Here is a 14,146-nt window from a genome sequence, read left to right as displayed (position 1 = left end):
ATAATAAAAAATCTTTTCATTTGGCACACAGTTAATGAGTTTTACTAGAATTTTTGCAAGTCTTGACATTAGAAATAAAAACCTAACTGGAGGTTATCAAAAGCATTTTGTTTTAGTATATAACTGCACCATATTCTTCTCTTTAGTTACAACCTAGAGTGATACTATACAGTCAAAAGTATTTGATTGATAAGCACATCATTTCAGAACAGCTGGGCTATGTCAGATATAACCCTAACATAGTTATCACAAAAAACAAAAACCAAAAGCAGCCAATAAACCTGCACAAATACTTCTATTAATCACCCAGCAATAAAATACCTCAACCTTCTCAAAGCCGATATATCTCTCTGTCATATTTCCCTATAACTAACAACATGTCAAAGGGCTATTTGTTGCTCTTTCTGCTGATTTATCTCTTATAAACCAACTTCATCCCACTCACTAGCCCTTACCCAGGGTGCCCGTGCAGAGGCAGTTGTGAGTCCGGGGAGGTGGCTTAGTTTGGTGGCTGTCCAGAATCTGTTGCACTAGCTGCTCCACTGAGAAGCCAGAGCTGCTGTTCCCGTTGCTGCAAGTCCACTTGATGCCATGAACTGCCGGGAGAGAGGAGGAGACAGAGACGTCAGCCAGCCCAACAGACCACCAGCCACGCCAACCCCCCGCCCCACCCTCTGCCCTTCCTGTCTGTCTGTAAGTTTCCCTCGTGCTGCTCACTGGAGATACAGCTGCTCTCCTATAGTGTAAAAACAAATCACCCATTGGCCTTTGGCTGAACTGTTAAGTAGTTCCATGAGAAGTATTGAATTGATACTAAAAATTGAGCCTCTCTTCTCCCAGTGTGGGGAGTTTGAAAATGGTTCAAATGCCATAGTGATGTAAACAGCAGTGATTTAACAAATGTTCTGAATTTAATGCTCTGACATAAATTAGCAGCCGAAAAAGATACAAAAATGTATCAATTTAAATGGATATTGGGATCATTTAAAACAAACAAACCAACCATGTTTTTAACTCATTAGTAACTTAAAGGTGCACATTAATGTTAGCATTCAACCGCTTGCTAGCAACAATAAAACTAAATAGCAATGATTATTATCTTTATTTAAAATAGCACTTTTAAATGGTAGAATTGGCCTTCCATATACATAGCTAGCCTAATATTACTATTCGCCAGTAAGGTGTATATTGCCTACATTTACTAAGTGTAAATGTTTATATAACATTAAAAAATCACATTTTATTACTTAGAAGCTTAATATGGTTGAATGAGCACAGTGATGCTCATTGCTGATGTGTTAATGGCACAAAAACATGTACGATAACTCATTACCTAATGTCATTTATACAACAGTCGTAAGCATAAAATTTGTTAGCTAGCTACACCATGCTATTAACTAACACCTTTCTAATGTCTGATAACACTTTTAAACCTGTATCTATTCTCATTTACTGACAACTTGCTTATTGTTGTATTAGATGGATGTACAACTATGATAATTTACGAACAGTCAAAGAATTTCTCAAATTACAATGCCTATATGACATCAAACAAATAGAACATAACCCAGTCAGACAACAGTAGTAAGCAATCAGATTATAAACTACCCTCTTTAACATCACTAACTAACTTATAAGTTAGTTCGGACTATGTCGTCTGGTAACAAGCTGATGCTTTTATAAATATGATGTTTTCTTTTGAGTTATACTCTGATGTCTATCAACGTGAAAGCTATAAGTCAAAGGATTTTCCAAATGCTAGTGGTTAAATACAACATGAAAACAACATTTAACACATTAGTTTTTCAGGAAACAGTAGTTAGAATAAAGCTCATTTTTAGGTTCTGCTGGCTAGGTAAAAAGGCTGTAAATGCCATTGTTTATGTGAAATTAAAACAGCACTTGGCATATTAGCTTGTCATACTTGAGTTGTTTGCTTTATGTTTGTCAGCTAGATACTATAAACTAGGAAATAATGCCTTTTTTATAATGACTTATAACACTTCTAATTGAATATATCAGCTGTCACTACCATCTTGGCTAACAGTTAATTAGCAAGTAAATGTCTAATGTGCTAATGCTTAATAAACATGTTTAGCCATAAAATTTGGTGTGATATTTTTCTTGAATTTTACAAGACATTCTCTTTTCAGTTGCTTCTCTATGAGGTTGCTATGGAGTCATAAGAATTTGTAACAACACATAAGCTAGAAGAGCTGTAAATCAGTAATATATAGATATTATAGATTTATCCAACCTACAGCCTAGAATATAGCAGAACACCTTGGTAAAAGCATCTCAGCTCTCCACCTTGAGAGTGACAGCAGAGAAAAATGGTGGCTGTGTGAATATGGTCAGTGTGTGATGTTTCGTTTGCCCAGAATTGAACAGTTGCCTTTCTCCAGTCTCCTCTCTCTGTTTTGTCAAGTCTACTGTACTGCACTATTGATTCTTGTGTCAGCCTCTATTGTGTTTCTCTGTCTTCTCCCCACTGTGAGTGGTGATGAAGGTGACAGCAAGCCCACTCTTTCCACCTTCCACCCTTCCCCTGACCTGTGACTCTGCCCTGACAGGGAGAGCCTCTGGGGATGAACCTCACCTAGCTGCTGCCACTGCTCTGAGGGTAAAGGAGAGGCTTTTTCTCCCTCAAAGCTCTGCTCCTTGCCTCTGTCACACCTCGCTAGCAACTCCTAATACTTTTCATCGCTCCACTTGCCAACCAGCCACCACTCCTGATGAGACAGATAGCGGTTTTAGAGGCTGTAAGGTGGTGGGAGACACCACTGAAAGCTGCAGCGCCAAAGCTCTCAACCGGAAAAAAAGGTAATATTTCAGAAGTGAAGCATATTTGGACTATCAAACAAAATCACTGCTGCTTTAATTCAAGTTTCCTTCACTTCAGTACCTCCTTTAGTTAAATATGCAAGAGAGAGATGCATATAAAGAGAGTGAAGTTTACAGCATGTATGAAATACAGCGAGGAATTTGCTCAGTGCATGTCTGTTTGCATATGAGATAAAAGGAGATGGAAACAGAGTACGAGCGTGAGGGTATTGCAGATTAAAGACAGAGCTAGTTAAAGCAAAGAGGAACAAAGCTGGGGAACATGATTGGATGACTGGGATAAGGATCTAACTTGAAAGCTTTAAGATCCTTTGGCAGATTACAGGCCGGTCACCAGCAGATGTCAGCAGAACTGCTGTGATCAGACTAAGATCATACACTCCACAGACAGCCCTATGTGGCAAGTTTCAGATACACAAGCATGTTCAATTTGATCTATTATAAAAGGAGAATTAGTCAGATATTTATCTAGACTGAATGGAACGGAAAAATGATTTGACACCAAATGTGACAGGAAGATTTCATCTAATATAGTTATAATTACTTCACAAATAATTGTGTCCATCTGGAGATCCTATTAGACAGAGTGGCTTGAGTCACCACTCACCTCCTGACTGTGTGCAAAGCAAACAGTAAAAATTAGATGATGATAGTAATACTGAGACTGAAATGAGAGGGCCAAAAACGGCATCATGAATCCCCCTCCTGTGACAGAGCCAGCAGGGAAGCTGCAGGACAGAAGAGCATCCATTGAGCCCATCTGACTCAGAGAGGGTGACGGAGCAAGAGTGAGCAGCTAATACAACAGCTTACATCCACCATGTAGTGCCATCCCCATTTGTCCAAACAATCATGTCTTTCCTCTGCCCTGATCCGATCCCTCATGCCAGGATTGCCAAAGCCCTCTTCATCTAGACGGGCGTCACCCCCGGAGGCTCTAGGGTTGTTGACGTACAGTTTTCACCATGTCTGCCTGTCTGCTCATCTCGCCAAGGGTTATGTTCCAAAGCGGACATGACAGGAGCAGTGCCACGAGATTTAATCCCAGTGGCAGTGACGGTGGAGGCACCAAACAGCAGCCCGGTCACATCATCATCCCTATGACTGCATTCTGTCATGAGCAGCATCACATAGGCCTAATGACAAACACGGGACACACGCATATACCCCATCTGTTTGCCTCTGCACTGCCGAGCCCTATATGGGACTGTAGAGTGCAATAGTTTACATGATGACCAGCCCTGCCTGTCTTTGCTTGGTCTATTCTCTTCTGCTCCCATCGTTTTAGCCCAGAGACAGGCCTTCTGTCTGTCTGAGTGTTTGTTAAAGCCGCTCATGCGCTATCTGTCAGCAGGCTAGGGGCGTAGCTGAGAAGAGCGCTGCGTGTTTATAGCATTAGACCGAACGAGTGAATCAAGCTGGCTGCCTTGTCTATGAAGCCGTAGCGTGACTGAGTGGTGATGCCACTCTCTTCACCCCCTTTCTCTTTCTCATCAAACACGGCAGGGCGCTAAGGAGGAAGAGGTCAGACGGGGCCATGTTTCACAGGGCTTAGATTTGAACTAATGTGTGTGCGTGCAAACGTGCATGTGGAAGTTTTTGTGAGTGTTTTTGTCGTGGGGAGACAGAATAAGCTCAACTGATCCATGAAATCCACACTTTTCCTTTGTTGTCTTTTTGGTATCATTAGAGGTGTCAAATGGTTTGCTCACTGAAATATTGTGAAAAGAATAACAAAAGGGAAGACGAAAGAGGGCAATTATATTGCCAAAAGTTGACAATGTTCTAGCAAACTATCTATTTGACATTAAACGAAGGGATCTTGTGCTGACAAAAATCAGCTTGGGAAATGGGACTATCATTATGGGAGAACAATTTCTTCACACATAGCCTCAGATTCCACTTATGACATCGTGTCAAACATACGGTACTTCTGCAATCTTGTATTCTGCAGTGACTCTATAAAGTTTGATGGTTTTGCACAATCCTGATTAAAGTGTAAAGAGAAATCTGTCCTTCAAGTTTATCTATACAACCTCTGAGGACGTGAAGTTCTGCTATATGCAGAGACATGCTTGGTCCTTGCACACTCCAAAGATATAGGTCAGTCTAGAAAAAAAATGCAGCGTATGTTAAGAGCTAATGTATAATTTAAGATTAAATAATGCATGGATAATGTAGAATGACTTCATCGTAAGTCTTTGCTCTTTACATTAAGATGGTCACCACCAGGTAGTGCCACAAGATGGCAATGTTGCTCCATTCCTGAGCCCTGACATGAAGGCTGGCCCAGGAGAAAGAGAGGGAACAGAGAGGAAAAGAAGGATAGAAAGCACAGACAGAGAGCAAAAGAGGGATTTTTTTACTCTTTATGTAGCCCCCTCATGTAGCCTGGCAGCTAGAAGGCATCTCACACTCATCCTCTTTGTCCCAACAACTCCCAAAGTTAATGACTTTACGCATTACTGCAAATGGGGCTTGGTTTTTACATTAAGCCACAGATGTAATGAATACAGTAGGCCGTTGTTGTTCAGTGGCTGTCCTGAGGTAAGGCTTTATGTTGGAATATGTCCTAAAAGCTGATAGGAAGCAGAGAAGTGAAGAGGATAACAATATAGCTGAGATGATAGTCTAGGCTGCCTTGTCAGTATGCAGCCAGCACGCGCCTGTGTGCTTGTAAAGCTGCTGACAGGGTCCTCTTTACCTGGACGCATCACCAATAATTGGCCACTGGCATATCAGTCACTGGCCCCTGCCAGACACACCCAAATCACAGTCTGGCTGTTAAAGGCATCTTAACAGCTCTCTGAGAGATTTTCAATGCCCCGTTAAGGTCCCCATTTGGCTGTTATCATCATCAGACAAACCCAGACTTTTTTCCAAAACATTGCCTCAGTCTCTGGGTCAGTCTGGAGACTCATAAAAAAACATCTCACAGAGCATTAGTAAAGCTGATAACAACAAGGATCAATCCATTGAGAAAGGGAGGAGCAGGGGGGGCAGTGAAGGGGTGGAGGAGGGGGAGCAGGGTTTGGTGAGTCAGACATTCTTGCTCCCACGCACTAACATGAATCAATAACCAGCTTGCTGCCCTCCAGTGCCTCGACTTCCTTCTCGGGCCACAGAGGAGGTGCACTCTCAGCCTGGCCGGAGTGGTGCCAGAGGGTCCGAGGAGAGAGGTGAACTTTGACCCCTGACTGGCAGACGGCTCCAGGAAGAAAACACACACACACATACTCGCACACTAGCAGAGTAGGCACATTGGCCGGGGATGCTCTCTGACTGAGGTGCTGAGGGCACTTAGTGTACCAGCTATCAGCTAATAGGAACAGACAATACATCCTCAGACAAAACAACCGTCACTATGCTCAGTCTTTCCACACAAACAGACACATAAAGACTATTAAGATCCTTTTAAAGTAGACTATAACTGTTTATATTAAAGGCTATGCTTAAACATGGAGGCTTCAGATACTCACACATAGGCTTGAGCTGGCCGATCAGCTCCTCCTTGGTCCATTTGGCCCACTCTTTCTTGTCTGTATTGATGGAGCACAGGATCGGACCACATGGTTTCCCACAATCCTCAATGGCAGGGACATTCAAATAGTGGACAAGCACAATATCAGGGTTCTGTGGGAAACAGGGAGAGAAGGAGGGAGAGGGAAGTGGAAGTTAGACAAGATTACATAATGGATGGTCTGGCTATGGAAGCATGACTTCTTTAAGATACAGCAGCAAAGAGCAGTAGTGACACATGGGCACTGCCAGCACTTTTATGTTAAGGGAGCTGGAACTGGACGAGTAAAAATACATGATAACAAAGCCCAAGAACAGAAGAGTAAATGCAAAACCAAACACAGTCAGGGAGCAGAACAAATCTGGGATCAGAAATTGACAATAATCCCTTCTCATTATGTTGCTATCTGTATCTTTGTATCTCTAAATGAGTGTTTGTGCTCATCTATGCGTGTATTTGTATGTGCATGTGTGTCATAATTACAATGTGAGCTCATGTAACACACTTATGGCATTTTGTCAAGTCCTCCCACATGATGTGTCGATGCCCTCAATTAACTCCGCCTGTGTTTACCAAGTCAAAACTCAACAATTTGCCGCCTGCAAATTGTTACAGGGTTACTGCGCTAAATTCCCCCAAATTGACAGCTTATGAGTAATAGGTAGCGTTTAAAGGGATGTTGCGCTGGTGTGAGTAATATCAATTCGCTTCTGTGATCATAAAAGCTTTGATTATTTAGCACAGCAAAGGAATGTTCCCGTTTTGGTGCTTGATGGATTCAATTCATTACAAACATCCAACAAAACAGAAAAACAGAAAAAAATCCTAGCTCTAACAAACAGGATACAAACAAAAGCTGCTCCGCTGAACACTGTGTTGTGGCAGTTAAATATCAGCAGGTATAAAGCATATGGAAAAAGAAATGTCATCAGATGTATGTCAGAAAAAGGGTAAACAAAGTCCCACTTACATGCGTGAATGCACCCGCATTTAAACAAGACGCAAAAATCGACAAACCACCGAGGACTCTGATAGAGAAAAATGCCGTGACAACATGTGTGTGTGACTGCAGTTCGAAGCTTCATCAGTACTAAGTGGCAAATAAATCAAGGGTGCTGCTACTGTAGGTCTGTGCTCCCTCTCAGTGTGTACCATTAATCTACGACTACATCACCCCTCTCCCTCGCTCCTTCTCCCTCCTTTTCATCAGACAGGGGTGTGGCTCACATAGGAAGAAAACAATCACATCTTTTTGGAAATAACACAAATATTCTGATTACTATCATCTGATGATGTGTGTAGAGTCACAGGCCCACAAATGTAACACTTCAAACAAGCTTTAACTCTACAGCTCTCTTCATTCAAACTGAAATATATGAACAAAAAAAGGAACCGATTAAACAGACAGAGGCCAATTTCCTCCGATGTCATGTACAGGATGAGGCTCATGTGCTTCTACAGTTTATCTGAGGAATCTTTATCAATTCTCAGTCTATCCACTGGAAAGCAGCTGAAAAGACGAAAAAAGGTGAAAATCAAAGGATATGTGGTCATATTTTTAAGAATATTAACAAAATCTAGGAAGATGTGCCAGCTCTTTGCTAGCTTGTTTAATTAGAGTTTAATAGTGTAACTTTATAACATTTGAAAGGTTTTTATTTCTAAATACCTAAAAAAATGAAATGAAACATACTTGTTACCTATAAGTGGCTAAATGCTAACTTCACTCCTCATGTAATGACTGTTAAGAGGAATTGAAGATGCTGTTTTAATTCAAGTTATGGTCTGTAGTTTTTCCTCATTTTCACAAATGTATTACATCATGAAATGAATACAATTGTGAATTGGAAGTTACTTGCTAGTTTTATCAGAAAGTTGATATTTAGCCTTTACTTTTATATGTTTATTTGGGTTTCAAAGTGAATAGATTTCAGTTATAAACTCTTTTGGCAGGGAAATGGCTGTATGCTAGCATTATATATGGCTAATACAATATCTAGAAGGCTTTTAATTGAAACATTAGACAATAACTGCAATCTTTTTGCAAGTATTACACAGTTTGAGCAGCGCAGCGTATAAGTCCTAACTTGTTTAATCCTACCAAAAGCAATAGTTCCTGTTTTTTTTCTCTAAACTTCTGGAATCTCTTTAAGTGTTGGTTTGACTTTAGGTCGCTAATTCAAGGCTAAAAATAAAGGAATATAAAATACTATAAAAGAATTATATAATTATAAAAGCAACAATAAAACATAATAACTATAATAACAATAACATGAGAATAATAATAATGCTTATTAAAATTATATGAAAAAAAATTAAAGATATTATTCACTGGGGAGGTCTGGGGTTCTGAAATGCACTTATTTAATATTAAGTTTGGAATTAAATGTAATTTATCAATTTTAGCAACAAAGTGGTTCACTGCTGCTTCTTTTTGTCCAACAGTTACATCAAATATGCTGTTTTACTTCAACTTGTGCCTGCTACCTGTCCATTTTTAGTAATTGCATTTTCAGTTCAGGTTGATAATAAAAATACTCTGATACTTAATGTATACAGAGCTCACTACTTGAAACAGTAGTACCCTATAACAGCATTTGAGCTTCCTACCCTTCGCATAAGATGTAAAGTAGACCATTTCAAACAATCAGATGTAAAAAATGTCATGATTAAATTAAATGTAAAATCAAATTTTATAAACAGTGGTTTAAATGTGCACCAAGGCTATCACATCACCTCACATTTGAGGCCAGATTTAAGTGATCTAACCTCCCTCTTCCACATGCACAGGGAGCTGCTGTTGAACATTGGAGTATATTATCCTGCTGCTTACCCTGCCCCTTGTCACTTTTGTGGACACCAGTGTTTGGATGGAGATGGCACAGTGCGTGTGTGTGTGTGTGTGTGTGTGTGTGTGTGTGTGTGTGTGTGTGTGTTTGTGTGTGTGTGTGTGTGTGTGTGCGTGTGTGTGAGAGAGACAGAGAGAGAGAGATGCCCCCCCAGATGGCATCACCAGCTGTGTCAATAGCCAAGAGATGCCCTCAATCCTTGCTTGGAAAATGAGAGTGCCAAATGCAGACCGCTTCATTCAGTTATGAGCGTACATAAACGTATATGGATCTATGGGTGCAGGTGGGAGTGAATATGCATGGACACACAGCTTAGGCATTAATGTGGGCAAACACACACACTTATACGTTGACAGACACACACATACAAACAGACTGAGCAAGGACAAACTCATTAGGATACTGTAACAGACATGTATTTACTCACAAGGGTTAGCTGTACACAATCATTCACATGGATCCACACAATGTGCTCTATCCAACACCCACAGTCCCAGCTGTTTCCTACCTTTACACATATAATCGCACAAATATGGACACACAACTCATTCAAACACACGTAATATTTGGTGCTTTACTAATAAAAATATGCCTGCCTGAAATGTTCATGTTTTTTTTCTCCATTCTCGATTTCTCTTGTCTCACTTTACAACGTGCTTAACAGTTCTCTCCCAACTAAAGCCCACTTCCACTTGAGGAGGAAAACAACACAATGAAAATGTAAAGCATCACATAAATCTATCAGGATGGTAATTTAATTTAATTTCCTGCTGGCTGCTTTCTTTTTCAGTGTAATATCAGGAGTTTGTTCTCCAGGAGTGAAGTAGGGAGAAAGAAAAAAAAACTGAGGGGATTTTTTTTTCTCCTGGATACCATTTTCCAGAGAAAATGAGATCTCATTAACTTATTGATTAATTGTGTAATGTAGTCTTTGGTTGTTTTTTTTTCACTTGTTTCCCATGTGGGGTTTCAGGAAAGCTTTCCAGTATGGCTTCCTGCAGCGGGAGGAAAGAGTGGGGTTCAGTTTCAGGAGCCTGTGGTGTGCACGAGTGAGTGGAAGTGATGCTGTTTGTTTCTCTGTATTTGTGTCTGTGTGATATTATGTCTGCATATGGTGATAAGCTTATAAATACATGCATGTCAGCATGTTGGCACACACACATGAAAGTGAGCGTGTGCCAAGTCTTCACATGTTGAGGCCTCTTAATGCATGAATGTATCATGTGTAAAAAATGCAGCCTGTCTCCAGCCAGTGTTTTGATGTTGCCGTGTTGTGTTAATGTTTACTGCGCCTCCCAAGAACAGATGGATAGATGTTGAGCTAATTACTAGCGGAGTCTTGGGGAGTCAGCCATGGGGGCGGAAGGCCTGCTGAGTGGGTGGTGGAGCGCCTTCCTGCTCCCCCCCATTCTCCGATCTCTCCATCTCATTGACAAACACATCAGCATACAAAGGCATGCACGCACGTTTAATTGAGCCCACACTTGTGTTCACAATCACATACAAAGAGTGTGAGTCGTGTGGAAAAGTTGGTACAGACATGCATATATGCATATGCAGGACATCGCCATCGCAACCAGAGGATAAAGGTGCTGTTGTAGCCAGGCAACAGGTTTCTCTGGCACCCACGCACACAGAGGCAGCCAGTGCTCCCACGATCTCACAATGACTGCCTACCTCGTCCTGAAGTCATACACCCTGTCCTACGCCAAAGACAAGGAGGGAGGGAAAGAACTAGAGGAAGAAAGAGGGAGAAATAGCTGCTAATGGGGCTGAGGACACAGATGGAGCTAAATGTCAGAGGAGACAGACACAATGACCTTCTCGTTCGTGCTAAAAGTGTATGTTAAGCTGGGGCTCAGATGTAGCTGACTGAGACTTGAGTCTGCTGGAATGTGGAAGTAGTGGTCAAGCAATGTGTCTCACCTTGTCCCTGTGACCTCTGCCACTAAACTGGAAAACCTCTGTGTAACTACTTCAGTAACCAACCCAAACTCATTAAGAGACAGAGGGAAAAAGGGAGAGAGTCCAGATAGAGATATGTGGTCAGACCAAGAGCATGGACAGAAAGAAGCATGAGACAAACAGCTCTTATATTGTCAGGCAGGCAGTTCTGCTCCATGGTCCTACTCCACCATAGCAGGCCTCGCTTTCACAACCCGTGCACGGGAGTGATAAGAACGCCATTAACATGAAAGGTTCTTAATTGAGAGGGGATGCTTCATGCAATGTGGATGAGCTGGGGAGCGCAGGGGGGAATCCTTGTTCCTCTCTGATAAAATAACCCACACTGAGGAATGGGGGGCTTCAAAGCCTGTCATACCGACAGGGAGAGCAGAGCAGACGGGCTCAGGTGTAGGGAAAGCCCCAGTTTTTGGGCTTTTACTCTGAGGGAGGAATGTAGGGGAATAAGCAAAGAAAGGAGGGAATGAGACAGTTCTACATGAGAGAATCAAAATAGCAGGCTACAGGGAGATCCGTTTTAACATAAAATATCCTGAAAGCAGGAGCAGTCAATTTTTTAGGCACAAATGTTCAGCAGTAAGGCAGAAATACAGAGGGGAGGTGTGTTGTTTGTGTTTGTTTGTGGATGTATCTGTGCCTTCATGTTTCTGCGTCTGCCTACATTAAATCATAAATAGCATGTGAATGAGTGTCTGGAGGCAGATTTCTGTATGTTTGTTGGCATCAGTATGCATGCAGAATGAGCCCAATGAGCTGTGAGTGTGAGTCTGAGTGCATCTGCTATTTTGACTGCATATTCATGCTGTCTGTGCTGGAGAAGTACGTGTTGGAATGTGCGTCGTGTACGTGAGAGTGTGTCTATCTGCTTTTATGTGCACATGGATCACCCTGCGTTCGATACGCATGTGTTTCATGTCGTGTGCTGTGGTCCGCTGAATGAGTATGAGAGGTTATTAAGGCCCTGCTCTCTCGGCTGTGCGGGGGCAGTTGGCCTGGCGGTGGCATAGTGATGGATGGCAGGGTGTGCCAGTCATTAGGCAGCCTCCTGGCCTCTGGCACTGAGGTTGCACTCTTAAACACCGACCTCCCCCGCCTGTCCCCAAACGCCGCTGCTCATTTCAAGGTCAACTGCCTCTATGGTGCTGTAAGTTCACCTCCACCAGGCACAAGACTTCTTCTTTTTGTTTGGAACCTTTATCGCTCACTGCCGACGGGTGTGTTTAGGAATGAGGGGGCGGCTGGTTGGTGCCTTGCCTTGTGCAGACACACACAGGCTCAGAGACACGCATGCAACATGCAAACACACACACACACTGGAGTAAACAAAACCACATGTCAAACCCTCCCAAAAAGGCACAAACAGCCTGGAGCTCCTGTCGAGGTAGCGAAGCAATCCCCAATTTGAACCCATTTCTCTCCTCTCTCTCCAGGTCCTCGATGACAAACTCTTTCTTTAAATGTTCCCAGTTTGGAATACAGACACCCTAATTGGGGTGTCTGGAGTCAACACTCAACTTAACTGCTACAGTTCACCCTCTGCTGCACCCAGCTCTCTACCAACTACAACACCGCTTGAGTGCCAAACTAAAACGATGCCCGGGGTGGATACCAATCCAGGAGCCGGTCTACTGAAGGCTTCTTAATGTGAACTGCCTCCACCGCTGCTGTCCGAGGTCTTTGAGAGTGATAGCAAAGCAGAAGGCACAGCAGGAGATCCTGATTTAGGGAAGATTCATACTCCACCTCTTTACCTCCACTACCTAGTATTCTGGCTACGAGATATGAAAGGCAGAACTTGGAACTTTTGAGGAACAGGAAGAGGCCAGCATGTTTGAGCGTGTTTCAGAGGAAGCCAGGGGCTGAGGCCTGTGATGTTTAATTCAGGAGCACATAATCACTCCGAAGGAGTTGAGAGCGGGGCTTTAAATAACTCAGCTTAGAGGGGCAGGACTACTTCACTCTGGGTGGGGGAATGCGAGCCCGTGTGCGTGCATGTGTGTGCGTACGTGCATGTGATTTCACATCCCTGTGTGTAATTGTGCATATGTGAGTGCGTTTCACATTTCGACATGTCTGCGTGAGTATGCAAGAGAGTGCTCCTCTGTTTCTGGGTTTGCATGTGTGTGGCTCCTCCCTGCTTTGAAATTTTTTATTTGTGCAGTGCAGCACAGTAAAAGGTGGAGTGTGTTTGTTGCTGTGCCAAGCATCTGCATGCATTACAATAAAAGTGCAAAAGGCCAGCATTCAGAGGCTGAATATTGAGGAGCATTGAGGATGCCAAGCAGGCAGGCAGTAAGTCAGGCGGTAAGGCAGGCAGTGAGGCATTGAAGCCCCTTTAGCTGCCACAACTCAACTCACAGTTTTACAGCCTACTTATTCTTCCTAAGGCCCTCGCAGAGCACACTACCCTCTCCATTAGCTGTGGTGGTCCCATGTGAGAGGCCACGCTGCCCAGGGGTGAGCACAGAAAAGGCCATCAGGAGCCAATCCGCTGCTATAATGTCCTCGGCTGAGCCCATGGCACTGATCCTAATGTTCAGTGTCCATCCAGGTGACACAGAGTCACGCTGGAATCAAAATAGGAAGAGGAAGTGACTGAGCTCTCGCAGACATTGGCAGGATTTAACCATGTGCTCTATCCTCATGCTTCTTTTCTTTTGTTTCTGCCTCGAAATAACCTCTCAACCTCTGGCTTTCTCTGAGTCTTTTCCACTTGCTTGCTCTCACATTTTCATCTCTTCCTCTGAGGGCATAGTGCAATTCATTTGGAGGGAGGAAAACACAGCTAATGCCATCTCTCTGTACTCCCTCCCTTCCACGCTCCCTTTCATATCAGCGCGGAGTCTGATTTGTTTGTGTGCGTCGTCTTTCTCCCCGTGCCAGTCGACAAGGCGTGCTATTTATGTGCCTCTGCCCGCGTCTGTGAGCGAATCAGGACTTCACAGGAGCAGCCAGGGGAGAAAGATGT

General features: G+C 42.9%; 1 protein-coding gene across 9 annotated transcripts in view; it reads right to left on the bottom strand.

The window, feature by feature from the left end:
• The window catches only part of camta1a (calmodulin binding transcription activator 1a), a 352,944-nt gene that overhangs the window by 31,560 nt on the left and 307,238 nt on the right, over positions 1–14,146 (bottom strand). For 7 of the 9 annotated variants that reach the window (XM_074680714.1, XM_074680709.1, XM_074680710.1 and 4 more), the window contains 2 exons: positions 6,324–6,477; positions 456–596 (listed from right to left, as the gene is read on the bottom strand). In XM_074680714.1, the coding sequence (XP_074536815.1) occupies positions 456–596; positions 6,324–6,477 (295 nt within the window). The remainder of the gene's footprint in view (positions 1–455; positions 597–6,323; positions 6,478–14,146) is intronic. The other 2 variants (XM_074680715.1, XM_074680718.1) reach the window with 1 other exon arrangement.

The sequence above is a fragment of the Halichoeres trimaculatus genome, unplaced genomic scaffold (genome assembly GCF_033239565.1).
Source record: "Halichoeres trimaculatus isolate MK-OKI-2021-1 unplaced genomic scaffold, fHalTri1.1 fHalTri1_scaffold_11, whole genome shotgun sequence".
Taxonomy (NCBI): domain Eukaryota; kingdom Metazoa; phylum Chordata; class Actinopteri; order Labriformes; family Labridae; genus Halichoeres; species Halichoeres trimaculatus.
This window is presented reverse-complemented; position numbering and strand designations above follow the sequence as displayed.